At 28.0% G+C, this 21,706-nt stretch overlaps 1 protein-coding gene across 6 annotated transcripts in view; it reads left to right on the top strand.

Moving 5' to 3' along the window:
- Positions 1-20,602, top strand: part of LOC105849252 (uncharacterized) — a 74,541-nt gene extending 53,939 nt beyond the window's left edge. For 2 of the 6 annotated variants that reach the window (XM_065818928.1, XM_065818933.1), the window contains 8 exons: positions 3,724-3,864; positions 4,017-4,091; positions 6,341-9,874; positions 9,971-12,109; positions 12,973-13,210; positions 15,183-15,436; positions 15,618-15,687; positions 20,152-20,602. In XM_065818928.1, the coding sequence (XP_065675000.1) occupies positions 3,724-3,864; positions 4,017-4,091; positions 6,341-9,874; positions 9,971-12,109; positions 12,973-13,210; positions 15,183-15,436; positions 15,618-15,687; positions 20,152-20,551 (6,851 nt within the window). In that variant the 3' untranslated portion in view covers positions 20,552-20,602. The remainder of the gene's footprint in view (positions 1-3,723; positions 3,865-4,016; positions 4,092-6,340; positions 9,875-9,970; positions 12,110-12,972; positions 13,211-15,182; positions 15,437-15,617; positions 15,688-20,151) is intronic. The other 4 variants (XM_065818931.1, XM_065818929.1, XM_065818930.1 and 1 more) reach the window with 4 other exon arrangements.
- The last annotated feature ends 1,104 nt before the right edge of the window (positions 20,603-21,706 follow it).

Here is a 21,706-nt window from a genome sequence, read left to right as displayed (position 1 = left end):
AAAAAAAATATTTAAACAAGTAAATTAGTCTTAAGACATATATTCAGGTAATGCAAACAATGCAGTTCCCAAACATTTTCTACGTTCATTTAACCAGAAGACATTTTAAAATATTGTGTGCTTTTTTAAGATTTTATTTTTTGATTTCTGAAAAAAAATTAAATATTTGCTAAATTGTAAAAACAGATTATTTTGTGCTCCCTGATTCCATGCCATACTTTTTATGTTTTGGCGTTTAACTTATTACAAATATATATATATATATATATATATATATATATACATACATACATACATACATACATACATACATACATACATACATACATACATACATACATACATACATACATACATATATATATATATATAAATATATAAATATACACATATATATATATATACATATATAAATATACATATATATATATATATATATATATATATATATATATATATATATATATATATATATATATATATATATATATATATATATATATGTATATATATATATATATATTATATCTTGTTTTGTTTGGTGTTTTTAAATAAACATCTAAAATATGGTCAATATCTTGCTAGATATGTTGTTACTCCCTGTTATCTTTAAAACAGTAAGGTGACAGTAAAAAAAACAGATTTCAGAGTGGAAAAACGTTTTTTTGGTTCTTTGATACAAAATTTGGAATTCCTAATGATTCATTCAGATTAAATTATGAAATCTGTCAGATTCGGTGCAATTATTTTTAAATGAAATGATTACATAAAGATTTTTGGAAATCTATAAATGAGTTTGTAAAAGTTCCCTTGATTTTATCAATACATCTAATTAGGAGAGACTTCACTGTCCAAAGTCTTCTCTGATCTAATGTAATCATTATTGTAATCATTGCTATTAACAATTTTCTATAAAGAATTATGAAAGTTGTTAAAATTTTTATTTGCACAATCATCAATGATAGCAACAACATGATTCTCTTGTATTCTAACTTTACACATTGAGACATTTGCAGTTGCAAAAAAACAAAACAAGAAAGATTAGGCTTACAAAAAAAAAATCAAGAAAAAGATTTTACAAGGAAAAACCTCTAAAAAAGTAATCCTTCGAAAAACATTGTCCAATAAATATACCTACAAATGTTAATTAATGAGAGCACATATAACCTTGATGACAATGGATTCAACAACATAGCAATACTGATATTTTTTGATGTGCTTGAAGCAAGATTTATAATTGTAAAGGTGTATGGATGTGGAAATTAGTCAGGTCAGAAAAATGTAGTAAAAGTTGTTGATTGTGAAAAAAAGCTGAATGTGATTATGAAGTATAGTTTTACAAAGAATCCCTTCCAATAGATTTATAAGAACTAATGAAGAATCTGCATTTGCTGTTTATACCGATGCGGTGCTTGCATTTCCAGTTCCTACAGTGGACAAGAGGTCTTGTTTTAAGAACATTATATATTTTTGAAAAAAAAATTATGTTAGTTTCAAAAAATGGAATAGTTATTAATATGTTTTTTGTATATTTTGAACTTATAGAGAGGCTAGTCTTGTTAAGTGCATGCCAGTTACAATGTATAAAATACAAAGTGCATAAACTTGAATATTTTAAAATGATATTTAATGAGAAATTTCAAAAGTTTTATATTGGCTTATTAGGTGTACAAAAAACCTTGACTGCACCTTTATGACAAAAAACCTTGACTGCAATACTTTGGTGGTAATTTTGAACTTTTAATTATGAAAGCCAAGATTTTTGCTTTTAGTATTTTGTTAAACTATTTTTTAAGAAGAAATATTTGTAGTGATCTTAATTAGACAGTAAATCAGTATAAAAAAATATTTTTCTAAGAAATTATAAATTTTTTTCATAGTTATAGATATTGTGTATTGTGAAACAAATAACCAAGAAAAAGCAGAGACAGTTTTAGCACTAATGCTCATTTATCTTTTTGGTGGTCCTTAATTTTTTAGCAAGTTTTTAAACCAAATATGATAGCAAAATTAAATCATTAAATCATAGTTGCTGATGGAAAGCCTCTTGGATTAATAATTGATAACTGTCAAGTAAATCAAAAAACATTTCAATATTTCAATGCAAAAAATGTCTTTTAATATAATAAAATACTTTCTTTTAAATGATACTGTACATATTTTAAAATATATTTGAAATAAATAGATCACAGAAAAATCTTTAAAATATACATTGCTAAATGATAACGATACTTGCATAACTTGCAGAATGGAAATTTATAAATCAACTTCATGCTACTGATCTTTGAATTGTTAAGTTGTCACTTTTAACACAAAATATTGTATCACCAAAACCTATAACCATATAAGAAGTTCTTTGTTACAACTTTGGGTTAATTAGGGACTGGGACTGAATCAGCTGCATCACTTGGCTATATATGATTGGTTTAAGTTTCCTCATAACTTATGACTAAAATACCTATACATAAAACACTACTAAAGTATTAAACATAAAAGCCACCACAAACACCTAATTGTTTAAATCTTTTTTATTTAAATATTTGTGGTCTTCAAAGTAACTTTTCCTCAGTTGAATCTTACCTCCTGCAAAATTTACCAAACTTACTTGCTCTTTATGAAAATAATTTGAATTTGCCCGTTTTGTCTTTGAGTCTCCTTGTTAATGGCTATTATCTCTTGGTTCACAAATTCTCCCATAGTCACATGCTTTGTCTGGATATACACCTATGCATCAGTTGACCTATTTGTTGAGAAATCAGGTTTAAACTCTCCAAGCATACTTTTATGTACTTCCTATTAGTACCTCTTCAATAAACTTTCTATTTGCTCTTTATCATTCTACTTCTTTTAAAGACCACACTATTTTTGATTATATTGACAAAGCCCTTTCTCTTGATCTTTCAGCCAAGAAAAAATAAAAAATCTTTGATATTTTTTATTTTATCTGACTCAATGAAACTACTTAAATCTACATAAATACTTAAATCTACATAAATACATAAAATACATAGATAAAATAAATACAAAAATCTATGTTTATAAAAAAAAATTCTATCTAGCAATTAGTGAAGCGATATCTATGTAAAAAAAAATTCTATCTAGCGATTAGTATAGCGATATCTATGTTTATTAAAAAAAGTTCTATCTAGTGATTAGTATAGCAATATCTATGTTTATAAAAAAAAATTCTATCTAGCGATTGTGTAAAACATAAAACAAAAGTTAACTTATAAACCTTAAGCTTAGGTTTATCATAAAAACTTAAAACATAAAAAGTTTTTATGATTAACCTAAGAGTTTTATACAAACTTAAATTACTTATGAATTTTTTATAAAAAAATTTTATTCAAAGAGTAAGCAATACATTCAAAATAAATACAGTTGTGTTAGTGTTTATGTTAGTGTTTATGTTAGTGTTTATGTTAGTGTTTTCAAAATAAATACAGTTGTGTTAGTGTTAGTGTTTGACTTTCCGTAATCAACGTTTTTAAAAGCAGTCAAATCAAATTATTAATTTTTTTTTTTTAATGCACATGCTTGTTAAATAAATTCTGCTAAAAAAAATGTTTTTGTTTTAATGCTTTCTTAAAAAAAAAAATTTTCTTCAGAAATTTGGAATCTACTTTCAAAAATATATACATCCACCAGTTTTCAAAAAAGTTGGTTTGTTATATCAAGTTCTTATGTTTGATAAAACCAGTTGATTTTTTGAATTTGGTTTAGCCTTGATGGTTCACGATTCATCTGCCATCATACAATTGCAAACATCGTTTACTCAGTTGCAACCATTGCCTACACTATTACAGCCATCTATTTCACAGCTTCAACCATCATTGTCTTCTTTATTTAAAAGTTACATTAACAGTAAGTCCATATTGAATATCAATCAAGTTTGAATATAAAGCTATTAAAGCAAAATATCTGTGAAAAAGATTTGTTATATGAAGCTATATCTTTAGCTTTCTAGATTTTACTCTTTTATTTTTAACTGTAATGTGTGCATTTATATTGTTAAGATTTGCAAGATTATACTTTTACTTCTTCTATTCTACGCATGTCACCATTTCAATCTTCAAATCTCCAAAGATATGGTACATTTGTTTTTATACTTTTGTTATATGATTATTTTGTTATATAATTATTTACATACTTTTATCCATGTTCTTTGTAAAATATGTCTGTGTTAGATGTTTTACCATAATCTGCTTTACTGAGACCAACGATGTAAATTTTGGTTTACTCTAAATTCTTTTGTTTAATTTATTATTGGTTTTGTGTTTTAAAATATTTTTTTAAAACCTAAATTAGCTTTTAAATATAAAAAGTTTAAATTATTAAAAGTACATATAATTACTTTTTATCCATATTACAGTTGCATTATGGATAAAAAGACTCGCTGTTACAGTTTCTTAATGCAATCATATAAAGCTTAAATTTTTTGTCAAAATGAGCGAAGCAAAAGTTTTTTTAGAGCGAATATAATATACAATATCATTCTTTTTTAATGTTACATTTCAATGCATATATGTTTGTTATGCAAGACAAAAAAGAACTCATTATGTTAAATAGATAAAATAACTGCTATTAATTATATATTTATAAATAATGTATTAATTATTAGTTTAGATCTTACTTGGGTAAAAACTGATTGAAAGAATGAAATTCTACATATTTATGATGTTTATTTTGCATATGTCGCAGGGATTACCACCATTTTTAACATTTAAACTACTTATAGTTATTCCTACTTATTCCTTGACATAACCAGATTTCAAATTAATTTTTTCTCTACCTTGTTTATCCATTTATTAAAGCAAGTTTTTACGTAAATACAAGAAAAAGTTTTGTGGTTTCTTTCTTGTAAGTGGGAAGTTTTGGATTGTAAGTGTAGTACCTACTCTTCCCATGTACCAAATTTACTATGGGACTTAAGCGTTCAAATTATACAAACTAATTTTAGACTAAATGAATTGGACTGCACTGTATAAAGCAAATAAATGTATATGTATATGGTTATTTGAATTATGGCAAGAACAGCTATAAGTAGTTTAAATGTTAAAACCAAAACAATTATGATTGCCATCTTTGTGATGAGGATAATGCAATAAACAAATAACATAATATTACAAAGTTACTCATTTTATTATACATAAAGCACAACAACAGCAGTATTATAACAAACGAAAAATTTTTTAGACAACACTCTTTGCGAAATTATAGGCAAAGAGTGTTGTCCAAAAAATATTTGCACTTCTTGCAAAACAAACTTATATGCATTAAAGAGAGTTGGAACATTAAAAATAAATAATTGAATTAAGAAAGTCAATTTAACAAAGAAGATCTTATGATATTAGTGAAATATCTGAACAGATAACAGTAAATAATGAACAGATAACAATAAACAATGAAGAGATCATTCATATAATTATCAAAATCTCCTTTTCTTCAATAAGTAAAATTTTCTAAAAAAAGTTTGAAATATTATAATTATATTTTAAGATTTTTTAATTTTCAAATATAATAATAATATTTCAAAATTCAACTATTTTTAGTTAGCTAAGTGACTTAAATTTATGTTTCCAAAAAGTCAAAGATTAAATAGATATTAATTTATAAATGTTAAAAAGAAAATTATAAAAGAAATTTTTATTAAGAATTATTTAGATTATATATATATATATATATATATATATATATATATATATATATATATATATATATATATATATATATATATATATATATATATATATATATATATATATAGATTATTGATAAACATAGATAATATATACATATTTAGATTATCTATAGATATAGATAATATAAAGGTATTTCACTAATACCAGATAATCTTTTGGGTTTTTTCTGTTATTTTTTTCTTTTAACAAAATCTGTTTAAAAATTTAATACCCTTTTAATCTTTCAATAAACACCATTTTTATAACAAGTTTATAAGTTTTAGAATTTAAATTGATTTAAGGACATTTTGACAGATGATCTTTAGTCTAGATGGAAGTATTCTATTACCTTCCCCCCTTTCCTTTCCATATGTTATTATAGATTGAATCTGTTTTATAAATAAAATTAAAAGATGTTTTAAAGTTAGTTGAGATTTCAAAATTTATTTTAAAACACTTCAACAAACCTAATTAATTTAACAATTAAAGTAAACTAAATTGAATAAACTAAATTAACCTTAAAAGTCTCAGGGAAGTGCATTTGTTGTTTGTTGTTTCTCATGGTTTCTCATGTTTCATTATGTAATACCCATTTTTCAATAACTTAATCTATGTTTTACATTATTGATGTTTTTAGTGACTTTAATTTGTTTATCTAGATAAGAATTCAAGTGTGCATTTTTCTTATACTTCTGCATTGTTAGTGCAACAATCCAAATTAAATTCATCTGCTTTGTTAAAAGTTTCAGAATCTAATAGATTTATATTTTTATTGCAAGTTTCAACATCTCCAATATCAGCTTTGTTATCAGAAGTTTCAATATCAAATGTGTCTGATTTTCTATTAAAAAGTTCACCTTTACCTACATCAGCATTCTTAGTTAAAGTTTTATCATCTAGTTCAACTGCTCCGTTACTACAAGTTTTACCGACTCCAACATCAGCTTTGTTATCTAAAGTTTCAACATCAAGTATGCTTGCTATGCTTTCAAAATATTCACCATTTCCTACATCAGCTTTGTTATCAGAACTTTCAATATCAAGTGTGTCTGCTTTGCAGTCAAAAAATTTACCTTTGTCTACATTGGCATTCTTATTTAAAGTTTTATCTAGTTTGTCAGTACAAGTTTCACCATCATCTACATCAACTTTAGTTTTAAATACTTCAACATCAAGTATCTCTGGATTGCTTTCAAAAAGTTCATTTTTGCCTTTATCAACATTATTATCAAAAGTTAGAAGAAAAATAATCAATTCATCTGCTTTCTTATTGCAAGCTTCACCATCACCTACATCAATTTTGATTTTGAATGATTCAACATCAAGTATGTTTGCTTTGTTTTTGAAAAGTTCACTTTTACCTTCATCTGCATTATTATCAGAATTTTTAATAACTAATTCCTCTGCTTTGTTATTGCAAGTGACACCATCTCCTACATCAGCCTTGTTATCTACGGTTTTAACATCAAGTGTGTTTGTTTTGCCTTCAAAATTTTATCCTTTGTTTACATCAACTTCGTTATCAGAAGTTTTAACATCTAATTTATCAGATTTTTTGTTAGAAGTTTCACTATCTCCTACACAAGTTTTGTTACCTGCAGTTTCAACATCTAGTATGTATGGTTTGGCTTCAAAAGATTCACTTTTACCTACTTCAACATCATTATTTAAAGCTTTAACATCTGGTTCAAAGGCTTTGTTATTACCAGTCTCACCAACACCTACATCAGCTTTGGTTTTGAATGTTTCAGCATCAAATATGTCTGCTTTGCTTTCAAAAAATTCACCTTTGCTTTCATCAGCATTATTATCAGAAGAATCAACATTTAAATCATCTGATTTGTTATTACAAGTTTTGCCATCTCCTACATCAGCTTTGTTATCTGAGGTTTTAACATCAAGTGTGTCTGTTTTGGCTTCAAAAATTTTTCCATTATCTACATCAGCATTGTTATCAGAAGTATTAACATCTAATTCATCTGATTTGTTATTGCAAGTCTCACCATCTCCTATACAAACTTTTTTATCTGTAGTTTCAAGTGTGTCTGCTTTGCTTTTAAAAAGTTCGCCTTTGCTTTCATCAGCATTATTATCAGAAGTTTCAACATTTAAGTCATCTGATTTGTTATTTCAAGTTACATCATCTCCTACATCAGCTTTGTTATCAAAGGTTTCAACATCAAGTGTGTTTGTTTTGCCTTCAAAAAGTTATCCTTTGTTTACATTAGCTTCGTTATCAGAAGTTTTAACATCTAATTTATCTGATTTTTTGTTAGAAGTTTCACCATCTCCTACACAAGTTTTGTTACCTGCAGTTTCAACATCTAATGTGTATGGTTTGGCTTCAAAAGATTCACTTTTACCTACTTCAGCATCGTTATTTAAAGCTTTAACATCTGGTTCAAAGGCTTTGTTATTACCAGTCTCACCAACACCTACATCAGCTTTGGTTTTGAATGTTTCAGCATCAAATATGTCTGCTTTGCTTTCAAAAAATTCGCCTTTGCTTTCATCAGCTTTATTATCAGAAGATTCAACATTTAAGTCATCTGATTTGTTATTACAAGTTTTGCCATCTCCTACATCAGCTTTGTTATCTGAGGTTTTAACATCAAGTGTGTCTGTTTTGGCTTCAAAAATTTTTCCATTATCTACATCAGCATTGTTATCAGAAGTATTAACATCTAATTCATCTGATTTGTTATTGCAAGTCTCACCATCTCCTATACAAACTTTTTTATCTGTAGTTTCAAATATGTCTGCTTTGCTTTCAAAAATTTCGCCTTTGCTTTCATCAGCATTATTGTCAGAAGTTTCAACATTTAAGTCTTCTGATTTGTTATTTCAAGTTACATCATCTCCTACATCAGCTTTGTTATCTGAGGTTTTAACATCAAGTGTGTCTGTTTTGGCTTCAAAAATTTTTCCATTATCTACATCGGCATTGTTATCAGAAGTATTAACATCTAATTCATCTGATTTGTTAGTGCAAGTTCTACCATCTCCAACCCAAGCTTTGTTATCTGAAGTTTCAACATCAAGTGTATCTGCTTTGCTTTCAAAAAATTCACCTTTGCTTTCATCTGCATTATTATCAGAAGATTCAACATTTAAGTCATCTGATTTGTTATTACAAGTTTTGCCATCTCCTACATCAGCTTTGTTATCTGAGGTTTCAACATCAAGTGCGTTTGTTTTGTCTTCAAAAATTTATCCTTTGTTTACATCAACTACGTTATCAAAGGTTTTAACATCTAATATATCTGATTTTTTGTTAGAAGTTTCACCATCTCCTACACAAGTTTTGTTACCTGCAGTTTCAACATCTAGTGTGTATGGTTTGGCTTCAAAAGATTCACTTTTACCTACTTCAACATCATTATTTAAAGCTTTAACATCTGGTTCAAAGGCTTTGTTATTACCAGTCTCACCAACACCTACATCAGCTTTGGTTTTGAATGTTTCAGCATCAAATATGTCTGCTTTGCTTTCAAAAAATTCGCATTTGCTTTCATCAGCATTATTATCAGAAGTTTCAACATTTAAGTCATCTGATTTGTTATTTCAAGTTACATCATCTCCTACATCAGCTTTGTTATCTGAGGTTTTATCATCAAGTGTGTCTGTTTTGGCTTCAAAAATTTTTCCATTATCTACATCAGCATTGTTATCAGAAGTATTAACATCTAATTCATCTGATTTGTTAGTGCAAGTTCTACCATCTCCAACCCAAGCTTTGTTATCTGAAGTTTCAACATCAAGTGTATCTGCTTTGCTTTCAAAAAATTCACCTTTGCTTTCATCAGCATTATTATCAGAAGTTTCAACATTTAAGTCATCTGATTTGTTATTTCAAGTTACATCATCTCCTACATCAGCTTTGTTATCTAAAGTTTCAACATCAAGTGTGTTTGTTTTGCCTTCAAAAAGTTATCCTTTGTTTACATTAGCTTCGTTATCAGAAGTTTTAACATATAATTTATCTGATTTGTTATTACAAGTATCACCATCTCCTACACAAGCTTTGTTACCTGTAGTTTTAACATCTAGTGTGTTTGCTTGGGCTTCAAAGTGTTCACCTTTACCTACTTCAGTGTTGTTGTTTAAAGTTTTAACATCCAATTCAAAGGCTTTGTCATTACAAGTTTCACATTCATCTACATCAGCTTTGATTTTGAATACTTCAACATCAAGTATGTCTGCTTTGCTTTTGAAAAGTTCACTTTTGTTTTTATCAGCATTATTATTGGAAGTTTTAACATCTAATTTATTTACTTTATTATTTTAAGGTTCACCATCAATTTTATCAACTTTGGTTTTCAATGTTTCAACATCAAGTGTTTCTGCTTTGCTTTTGAAAAGTTCACCTTTACCTTCATCAGCATTATTATCGGAAGTTTTAACATCTAGTTCAATGGCTCACTTACAAGTTTTACCATCACCTTCATCAGCTTTTAGTTTATTTGTTTCAACAGTAAGCGTGTCTGCTTTGGCTTCAATAAATTCACCTTTACCTGATTCAGTTTCTATAGTTAAAGTTTTAACATCTAATTCAAAGACTTTGTCATTACAAGTTTCACCATCATCTTCATCAGCTTTGACTTTAAATGTTTCAACATCAAGTATGTCTGCTTTGGTTTGGAACAGGTCATCTTTGCTTACATCAGCATCTTTATTTAATATTTTTGAAACTACTTCATCTGCTTTGTTAATGCAAGTTTCTTTATCTCCCTCATCAAGTTTGTTATCTGAAGTTTTAACATTAGGTTTGTCTCCTTCGGTTTCAAAAAGTTCACTTTTGTCTACTACAGCATCGTTATTTAAAGTTTTAACATCTGGTTCAATGGCTTTGTTATTACCAGTTTTACCATCACCTACATCAGCTTTGATTTTGAATGTATCAATATTGAGTATGTCTACTTTGCTTTCAAAAAGATCAACTTTGCTTACTTCAGCATTATTATCAGATGTTTCAACATTTAAGTCATCTGCTTTGTTATTGCAATTTTCATTATCTCCTACATCCGCTTTGTTATCTGAGGTTTCAACATCAAGTGTATCTGTTTTGCATTCAAAATGTCTCCCTTTATCTACGTTAGGATCTTCATTGGAGGTTTTTACATATAATTCATCTGATCTGTCATTGCAAATTTCACCATCTCTGACACAAGTTTTGTTATCTTCAACATCAAATTTGTTTACATCAAATATGTTTGCCGAAAATTCCCCTATATTTTCATCAACATCTTTATTTAAAGTCTCAGCATCAAGTTCATCTGTTTTGTCATTGCAAGTTTTGTCATCTCCTGCATCAAGTTTGTTATATGAAGTTTCAACATTAAGTCGGCCTGATTTGCTTTTGAAAAGTTTACCATTACCTTCATCAGCATTATTATTTAAAATTTTAATATCTAGTTCAATGGCTTCATCATTAGAAGTTTCACCATCACCTACATTAGCTTTTAGTTTGAGTTTTTCAACACTAAGTGTGTCTGCTTTGGGTTCAAAAAATTCACCTTTACCTACTTCAGTATCATTGTTTAAAGTTTTAACATCTAGTTCAATGGCTTTATTATTACAAGTTTCACGTTCACCTACATCAGCTTTGGTTTTGAATGTTTCAACATCAAATGTATCTACTTTGCATTTGAAATGTTCACTTTTGTCTACTTCAGCATCACTAACAGAAGTTTTGGCATCTAGTTCAACGACTTTTTTATTACAAGTTTTACCATCAGCTGCATCAGCTTTCTTATCTGAAATTTCAACACCAAGCATGTCTGAATTGTTTTCAAAAAGTTTACCTTTATCTACATCAGTAGCATTAAATAATGTTTTAGCATTAAGTTCATCTGCCTTGTTTTGGGAAGTTCCATTATCTCCAACATCTACTTTGTTATCGGAAGTTTTAAAATCAAATAGATCTACTTCATTATTGGATGTTTCAACTTATAATATATCCACTTTGTTGCTACAAGGTTTACCTTCAACTTTAATCAACTTGCTAGATTCAAAATCAAATGCACCTACTTTGCTACTGCCAGGTTCACACTTGACTCCTAATGAATTTTCGCCTAATGTTTCACAGTGTAATCAATCTTCTTTTTTATTGCATAATTTATCAACAACAGAATCAATTTTACTTGTATCAAGTTGGTCTTTTGTTATGTCTACTTCATTGCAAAGTTTAAATCTAAATTCATCTGTTTTTCTATTGCAAGGTTCTACGCCAGTTAGTTCTTTTTTGTTATTGCAAGGTTCATCAGCTTCATTGACTTGGTTAGTTAAATATTCACTGTCAACATCAACTGTTAGTTTATTGCACAGTTCAGCATCTACAAATGGCTTGTTTCCAAAAGTTTCACCATCAGATAAAACTGCTTTATTTGTGCAAGTTTCGTCATCAATTGTTTTAAAAAACTCTAGCAGTGAGTTTCAATTATAATTAATTAAGATAATAATAGTATCATAATTATAATATTATAAATATATAATAATCATTATCATTAGTAATTATGTTTAGTTATAGTAATCATAAAAAATTGTTCATATAAATTGTATTAAGTTGATCGATAAATAGTTAATAGAAGAAAGATAAGTTGATCAAAAAATAGATAAAGAAGAAATCCTTTTTGAAAAGTGATTTAAAAAGCTCTAAAGAGTTTTTTTAAATCACTTTTCAAAAAGGATCAAATACATGTGCCAAGTTGACTTTTTTTTCTTCTGATTGACAAAAAGTTTTGTTTGTTTCATTTTTGATTGATTATCTTCAAAAATTTAGTTTATTCAACTTCATATATTTTTCTGATATCAATAATTTAAGACAATAATTTATAAAAAAATTAAAAAAAATTATTTTATATGACACTCTTTAAAAAAAAAAAAATTTAGAAGAAATCCCCCCTTAAATATTCATTTTGACTAGTGAAAATAGATTTAAAACGTTTATTAAAACACTGAATGATAATTTTGTTCAAGTATTTTTTCTACCAGATCATTGTCATCGACCCCAATATCCATCTCAGGCTAAATATTTGAAAAAAACGACTGAAAAAAAAAAAGAAAAAGGTTTTCTAAGCACCACTTGCAGCCGTATTGCTTTAGACCCTCTAACTTGGCAAGGAGTCCAAATCACAAGTCATAAATTAGATTGTTTTAATCCTGACTGTAAATTTTACACTAATTGAGCTCAATCTACTCAAAAAATGTTATAAGTTAAGTTACCCCCTTTATTTTTAATCTCAAGTAAATGTCATTTTAATGCTGTTGATATAACTATTTTAACATTTAGATATTTTTCCTTCTACAAGATCCAGTAACAGTGAATGTTCTTCACATGTAATTCATCACAATTCCACTGGGTTTCAAGTATTATGTATTTGCAATAATAAAGATGTCTTCATCTTGGTTCCTGGTTTCAATTTAACTGAATGTTTTAGTTCTAACAAGTTGTCTACTGTTACCTTTATTGGTTGCGTAAATTCAATTTTTGCAATTTTCCTAAGTATAGTCGCATATATTGTGTTCAGGTAAAATGAACATTTAATATTCAAGTTTTTAAGGCTTTTAGAAGTAAAAGTAATGATAATGTATATATATTTTTTTTATCTTTTACTTATATTTATATAATTTATGTTATACTTAATTAATGTTATTACCGTTTTTGTTGTATTATGCGTACTAACGATGGCTGTACTATGCGTTCTAATGATGATAAAGCAGAAAAAAAAAGAGAAACGGAAACCGCTTTCAAAATAAATTACTTAACACATTAACACAAAAAAAAACATACTAGTTGATAATTTTTTAATTAAGTTATAATAGTAGCTAATAGGGTATTGGCAAAAAGATAGTCACGTAAAACAGGCAAGACTATTATTCTAATACAAAATTTGCTGAAGGTCAGCTATAAACAAGAAAGTTACAATAACAGTTGTGCAGAAGTTATTGGACACTATCACTAGAAATTAATGATTATTTTTTAGAAATGAAGAAAAGTTTTGTAACTAAAAGTATCCTTAAACTCTTTAATTTTTCAACTTAAATAAAAATTAAAGAAATTTGTAAAAAACAGTTATTTTAAATATTTGTAAAAAGATTTCCTTTTCTAATTTTTTTTGATCTCGTGCTTCATTTTGCATTCTAATGATGGTCTCATGCATACTATTTATTCATAATAATTATGGTATTATTAGTGATGTATCAATCACAATTAGCATCAGCTCACAACAGAGCTGAGTATCAATGCTCACAGTGGGACTCATAAGTGTAATTTAAGAGATCTTCTATGTGTGTTATATATATAGAAATGCTTATTTATATTTACAATTTATATAGAAATGCTTATAATATTTTCTTGGATATATTAACATTGATAGGGAGGTCCTTGAGAATAGTTTTTGACTGATAAAGTTTTTTTTTAGGTAAGTAGGGCTAATATATGAAAAAGTATTGCAAAAAAATCATTTTAACTTTGACGTAGGTGGAAAATTGATATACGATTGCTTACAAGGTGGTCTGAGAATTTATTAATGATAAATATGCTCTAAAAAAGTTTAGTGCAAGGTGTAGTTCACACTTTTTTGAAATTTTATTTTTAGTGATGCAAATCTGATTAATGGAAATAATGATTGAAATTGATTTTGAGTGATCCTTGTAAAATGCCACTTTTCTGCTACTGTAATCAGTGATCCAGAGTTTTTAAAATATTTCAAATATGACACTTTCAGTAATTATCAAAACTTTAAGTTTAATTATGTTCATACTTATGTTAAAAGAGAATGGTTTGCAAAAAAGATAGTGATTATAGGCAGAGAACAAAATAACTCTAACAGATTTACTGTCCTTAGCCCAAATGCGAGGAGAATGATTTAAAAAAGTAAATTAATTTACAATTTTATACTAAATCTAAATTCATGAACGAGCTTTAAAATTTATTTATTTGTCTTAGGGCGTTTGAAAGTTTTGATTATGAAATCTTACAACTATCTTCTTTTGAGGGGGTGTGGGTCATAACTTTCATTAATTATAGGGAGATTGGTCAAAACTTTCAAACACTAAAAGATAAATATTTGAAGTCTGAAACCTGTTAATGAATTTAAATTTAGTATAAAGTAAAATATATTAATTATTGATTGCTCTAGCATTTAGGTTAGAGAAGCGATTCTTATGAGGTGTTTTTGTTCCCAGGCTCCAGTCACTCCAATTTTTCCAAAACATTCTAATAGCCTACATATTTATATTGGTATTTTAATATATTTCTTTTAATAAAATATTTATTTTATCATATTGTATTCTATTAAAAACACTTTAATAAATCTTTGTCAAGAGCTGTTATTGTGCAATCGGTACATCACTAAGTATTATGCTTACTTGATTTAATTATGTCATCGAGCACGACTATTTTCCAATCACGTTAACTAATTTAAACCTTTAAATAATTTATTAAGTTAATATTGCTATCAAATCTCATAAATTGTGTTGTTTGTATTTGTTTAAAAGAAATCATCGAAAAGTTCCACAGAAAATACTTATACATTTTTTCTGCTCTTTGCTGTTCTTGGTTATTACGCTTCTTATCGGAATAAAGGAAACATACAAACCACGCAGTTGCCATGCAGTTTCAACGTTACTTCATTTTTTTACTCTAACTAGTTTTGGGTGGATGTCTGTAGAGTTCCTTAGCATATATAGAAATGTGTTTCATCGCTATCAAGGTAGCAGGTTTTTCTATACCATGTCCGCCTCAACATGGGGTAAGCAAACTTTTTTAAATTTTAATTAAATTCGTTTATTTGTTCTAGCTTTTTTTTAATTATTAAAACTGTTTGGAAATTTTAACTAAATTCATCTATTTGAAATAGTCTTTTATTATTTTTTTAAATTTTATTAAAAAACACAACATTAAACTATCTTTTTAAATATAATTTGTATCAGGATTTTCGGCTATTGTTGCTGGTCTTACTAGTTTGTTTACTAAAGTTTTGTTCAATGGGTTAAACAGCAGGCGAGTATTCCATAAATTATCCAAAAAACTTTTAGGGGTTCACTCAAGACCCTTAAACATCAGACGGGTCTCTAATATTAAAAAAGAAATTCTTCAAAAGTTCAAAAAAATCCTCATGTTGGGTCTCAGAAGAAGCAAAATCATATAAAGTTTATTATTATAATTATATATATATATTAATATAAAATTATATATTAATATATATATATATATATATATATATATATATATATATATATATATATATATATATATATATATATATATATATATATATATATATATATATATATATATATATTAATATAAAATTTATCGCCATTTTATAAAAAACATTGAAAAATAAAAGTGTAATTAAAAAGTTTTGTAAAAATGCATATTTCACATTTTTAGTTAAAAATCATTTTCTACGCACTAAAATCTAAAATATTTTTCCCTTTTTCGAGATAAAAATATTTACTTTATTTCTTTTGAAATACTTATATAATGTATTATTTAAAATATACTATCATGGCCGTAGACAACTTATTTAATCAGGGGGAAGGAGGGGGGGGGGGCTAGGAAGAGTAGGGGCGCAAATAACATGTCTCATAACAATAAAACCCATCGGAACTATGTAGTAATGCTTATACTGTATGTATTACACTAACTTTTTTAAATGTGATATCTTACGATATCACATTTAAAATTGTGAGATCTTGTGATATTACGAATGCGTACGTGATTCGGAAATTAATATATAGATCAGAAGCAGAAAAGAAATTTAGGCTATTTTTACAAACTTCAAGTTTTATATAGTATAAGAATTTTATAAAACATTACAGCAGTTTCAAGATTTTTTTTCAAAATTGTCCAAATACAGTTTTTCTACCTTCACTTCGGCTACAAAAATCATTGGCTATATCTTTGATGTTAAGTAGTTCATCAGTTTTTTGTGTGTGTATATTTAAAAGCATACACAAGTTTAACCGTACTTGGTTCATGGTGCTTCTTGACCAAGTTTTGATTCTTCTTAGTGTGGTGAAAGCTCTCTCGCTAGTGGCGTTTGCTGCTGGTATCAGAAAGATAAGTTTTATCAACTTCCTGATTTCTGATAATGATTCCTTTTCAACTTTATTTGCTTCTCTGTAAAATACAAAAAATTATTTGTTATATTAGCATACAAATACGCATTAGTGCATATGTTAGTCAATTTGAGATACACTGCAGTCATAATTATTAAATAAATAACAATAAGGTTTATAGGAAATCCATTCATATCTTACCTGACAAAATTAAGGACTTTTTGTAGAGTATCTAATGGTTCAGTTGTAGATTCGTGCATAACTTGTAATTGTGCATGCATTCGTGAAGCATTCAAATCTGTAGCATAGAAAGCAAGAACTTTGTTATTTATTGAACTACCTTCAGATGAAACATTTATAGGCACTGATTCTATCTTTTGAAGCATTAAAAATCCTTGTTGTTCAAATCTAGATTGAATACTACCAATTGTCATTTCTATAGCTTCGAAGTATATCTTCTTGAAAAAGTCAAAACTAGAATTTTCAGATAATACTGATGCAGATGCTCCTATTTCAAAACAACGAGGTACTTTGCGATGGCGGGGCAAAGCAGGTTTTTCAAGTTGAAGTAATTTTCTTTTGGTTTCAATACGGTTCCAAAATAGCTCAAGTTATTTCAACGACTTTCTGACCTTCACTAGCCGAAAGTGTAACCTTTTGCAAACTTTTTGATAAATTTGCTACCATGCATAAAATAGTCTTGCCCAATTCAATTCCAAATAAGAAAGGGAATTTTTCCATTTGTGCTGCAACTCCGCCTATTCGAGCGACGATCTCACTGTCTTTTGTCTCAGATTTAGCTTCTTCCCAAGCAACTTGTAGAGCTTCAAAGTTTTCAGATATGGAATAAAATGATTCTGCACTTACCGTCCAGTGTGTTGGGCAGAGTATGCGAATACCAGGTGTCCCAGGGAGAATATTTTCTTTTATCTTTTTGAAAAGGCATTCACGTTTGGGAGATTTTTTTATTAACTTTGTAATTTCATGAACATTGTTCAGAGTATTTTTCATGATGCTGATAGCTTTAAGTGTATCTTTTACTGCTAAGTTCAAAGCGTGACCTTAACAATGGGAATATAGTACTTTGGGTTCGAGGTCATTTATTCTCTTTGCAACTCCAGACTTGCAACCTGTCAGAATTTGATTTTGGATAGCTGCATTCGTAAATTTATCTTGCAACTTTCTCATCCATTTAGTTAAAGCGGGATTATCTTTGCTTCTGAGATTAAGTAACTGAGAAAAGTTCGAATTAAATTCTTTATAATCTTTGTCTGTATTATGATCACCATGCAGAGCAATACTTTGTTTGGCGAGAAACTGAATATTCGTGATTATTATTATTAACATTGCCTTATTTTCCTTTTTTTCCTCTGAATGAGTTTTGCAATAGCCAAAAAGATATTAAGGCATAATTCTTAAAATTGGAGCTATTATAAAATCATCTTACTGTAAGCACTGATTTTATAGATTTAAATAAAACTTAAAAGTCATTTTTCTTAAATATTTGTTTTTGTGGCTTGTCATTGTTTCACAAGAAGCCCTTCAATTGTAGCATAAAACTGTATCGCTACATTCGTTATAATGCAACCATGGAAACAGTCTGTACCATTGCTGACAAAATGATTGCTTCTAACTACCACATGTACGTTTTGGAAAACAGGTTGATGCGGACTATTACTTAGATGCTTTTTTTGGTAGACTGTAACAGTGGAGACAGAGTTAACATTGTTGGCTGAGTTAGTAATCGAAGAAAAAAAATTTCAGACAGAACTAGAGGATGATGTCGAAGTAACAGTGGATACAGAGCCAGCATAAGAAGAAGTAGTAGCAGCAGTGTCAGGGTTAGCAAAAGATGCAGTAGTAAAACTACTGTTAAAACCATTAGAATTTGAAGTATTATCTAAAAAAAATGCTGTAGTTGCAGGGCTAGAGGTAGAAGCAAAGTTAGGAGAAATTAATGAGACGACAGTTCTTGCATAGAAAAAAGTAATAGTGCGGTTGGTATCTGCCCCTTCCAACATTTCCTTCAGTTCTTTTACGACGCTTCCCTTCCGCACCAGACAATTTTCGTTTTGAAGACATACCACTGAAGTAAATCATATAATAGATTGGTATGTAATGTTACTATAATCAATATAAACTTATTTAATTCTAATTTGCAAACTGTAATTATTAGAGAATAATTATTATCTAATAATATTTGAATTTAATTATTAAATTCATGAAACTTAAAACTCTAAATAAAAAAAGGAAAATGCTAATTTAAAAAAATCGCCTTACATGAACAAAACAACTTTTTATTAGTTCTAGCAAGTTCAATACCACGTTGTAACAAGTTCTATACAATGAGTGTTTTTTTATTCGAAAGGTTAAGTAAAATCTACAGTTACTTACTAAAATTTACATATTTGCGACATTTTTATTTTTATTACTCGTTTAATTGCGAAATATTTTTATATAGTTGTTTTGCAATTAAAGAAATTAGTTATAGATATTTAAATAACAAAGGTATATAAATGTTTTTAAATTGCTTATAAAAATATTATCAGAGGCGCAACAAATCAAAAAGTGGTGGTGGTGATGGTGGGGAGCTTTAGCCCCCCTCCCCCCAAACCCCCACTTGTCTACGGCCATGACTCTTAAGATATTTATGTAATATACTTTTTAAGAATTATTTTGTGATTATATTTAGTACGTGTCTGGTGTTTAAGTACCTTAAGGGACCCACTAAAAAATTTTTTTTTTTAATTTTTAAAATCCCATATTGTTTCATTATCCAATACATATCGTCCCTTAGCTAACAACACCGCGTAAGTCATTTTTATCAACTTTACAGGAGACTAAAAAAAACGGTCTATTTTAAAAAATCGGTGCAATTTTTCAGTTTTTACTTAATAAATACCCTCGTTTTTTTACCCTAGTGACCCTAGTTAGCGGGTAAAAAATAATTTATACTTATTATGACGATTTACTCTATTTTAACTTTTATTTTATGACTTGGGTATTGACTGGTATAAACCGCCAGTTTTCGACTTGAGCGGTGTTGTAAGCTAAGGGACGATATATATATATATATATATATATATATATATATATATATATATATATATATATATATATATATATATATATATATATATATATCATATATATCATATATATCATATATATCATATATATATATATATCATATATATCATATATATATATATCATATATATATCATATATATATATATATCATATATATATATATATATATATATATATATATATATATATATATATATATATCATATGTTTTTTCAGTATTTTTTCAATTGCATGAATATTTTTAACTTTAAATTTTAAACTTGTGTTTTATGTTTGTTTATTTTAATTTTCTTTAAATTGATTTCTAGTTGCTACGTTGGTGGCAAAATGTTTATTTCTTTAACAGTTCTGCCAATAACTTGTACTGTGCTGCTGGATCTCTTATTATTGTTTAAAGTTGTTCGCAAGCTTCAAAGTCATTCGCCTATAATGAAAAAGTACCGCTCAAGGAAACTATTGCTTGTCAGAATTAGATTCATATTTACGTGTTTTGTACTTCTAATTTTAGCATGGGTATTTGGCGTTTTAGCTATATTAGATTTTAGAACTTCTTACCAATGGGTTTTCAGTGTAATTAATTCTTTTCTAGGATTTTATATTTATATTGACACCATGAAGCATGTTGCAGTTAAAAAAACTAACCGAATACCAGAACTAGCTATAAGAAAGTCTGATTTAAGAACGGTTATGATGGAATCAAAAGCGTAATTATTGTAAAAATAGGTTGAATAAAATTTAAATAAAATATATAAACATAAACGAAATAATTTTTAGAAAAAATCAGATGTCTGAAACATTTTTTTAAGGTGAGTCGAAATGTAAAAAATATTAATTTGGAGATCCTGTGCATGTCTAAAAAGTTGCTTTTTGATGTACTCGTTTGAAAAAACCTCACTTTTTATTTTATGGACAGTGTCTACAGGTCCCAACTCTGACTAGAAAGACTACATAAATACCCAATGTTAGTGTAATGTATTGCAATGTATTACAAATTAAAAAGAATGTAAACTGTAACGAATCAATGTTAAACAGCAACAATACAAAGTTGTTTAACCTAACTGTTAATAAAATCTCTGTAACACCATGCCATGACTGGACTTTCTCCCATAAATTTTACAGCTCGCAGCGCTAACGTCTTTAATTGTTCTCTCTACTGCCTGTGAATGACATGGAATATCGGGCAGTAGTATTGGATGTGTGTAAGTAAGTTGATCATTTGAAAGGTGTGATAGCATCGGAGGAGACGTAACATTACTCTGGTCCCAGTCAATCTTGTTAATGAACGATGTCGCAGCCAGATTTAATGTTATATCCTTCTTATCAAAGACGCGAACCGGTATGTTACTATTAGTCTGCTTCTCTCTTTCTCTTATTATTTGTTCTACTGAAAAACGACGAATTTTCATATTACTATCACTAACTGCAGCTAACAGAATGTTTTCAGCATGCGCAAAGTAGCAGTTATTTTCGAGAACACGACGAACCACAGCCTGATCTAATGCATCAAGTTCCTGAAACAACTGAACTAAGTAAAGAAGTTGTTAGCACCATTTTGGCAAGAAGAATTTGATTTGATTTTGAACCAAGAGGGTCCGTAAAAGTTCAAAATGAAATGCGTTACTCTTCTGAGAGGTTCAGATGCCACCTCTCTGGACACGTAGAGACGCAAAATCCTGTTGGTTTTCGTCAACCACCGAGCATGACTTATATTTCCAGGTAAACTCTTCTCGAGGAAATCAATATCTGTAGAAGCCTGACGTCCACGCTGTACTGCTAGACATGCTTTCAAAAAGTACAGCTGGTCTGTGCTAAGATCCTTCTTGACAGCTTCATCACAATCAGTTACCTTACCAGTAATTGGCA

The sequence above is a fragment of the Hydra vulgaris genome, chromosome 15 (assembly GCF_038396675.1).
Source record: "Hydra vulgaris chromosome 15, alternate assembly HydraT2T_AEP".
Taxonomy (NCBI): domain Eukaryota; kingdom Metazoa; phylum Cnidaria; class Hydrozoa; order Anthoathecata; family Hydridae; genus Hydra; species Hydra vulgaris.
This window is presented reverse-complemented; position numbering and strand designations above follow the sequence as displayed.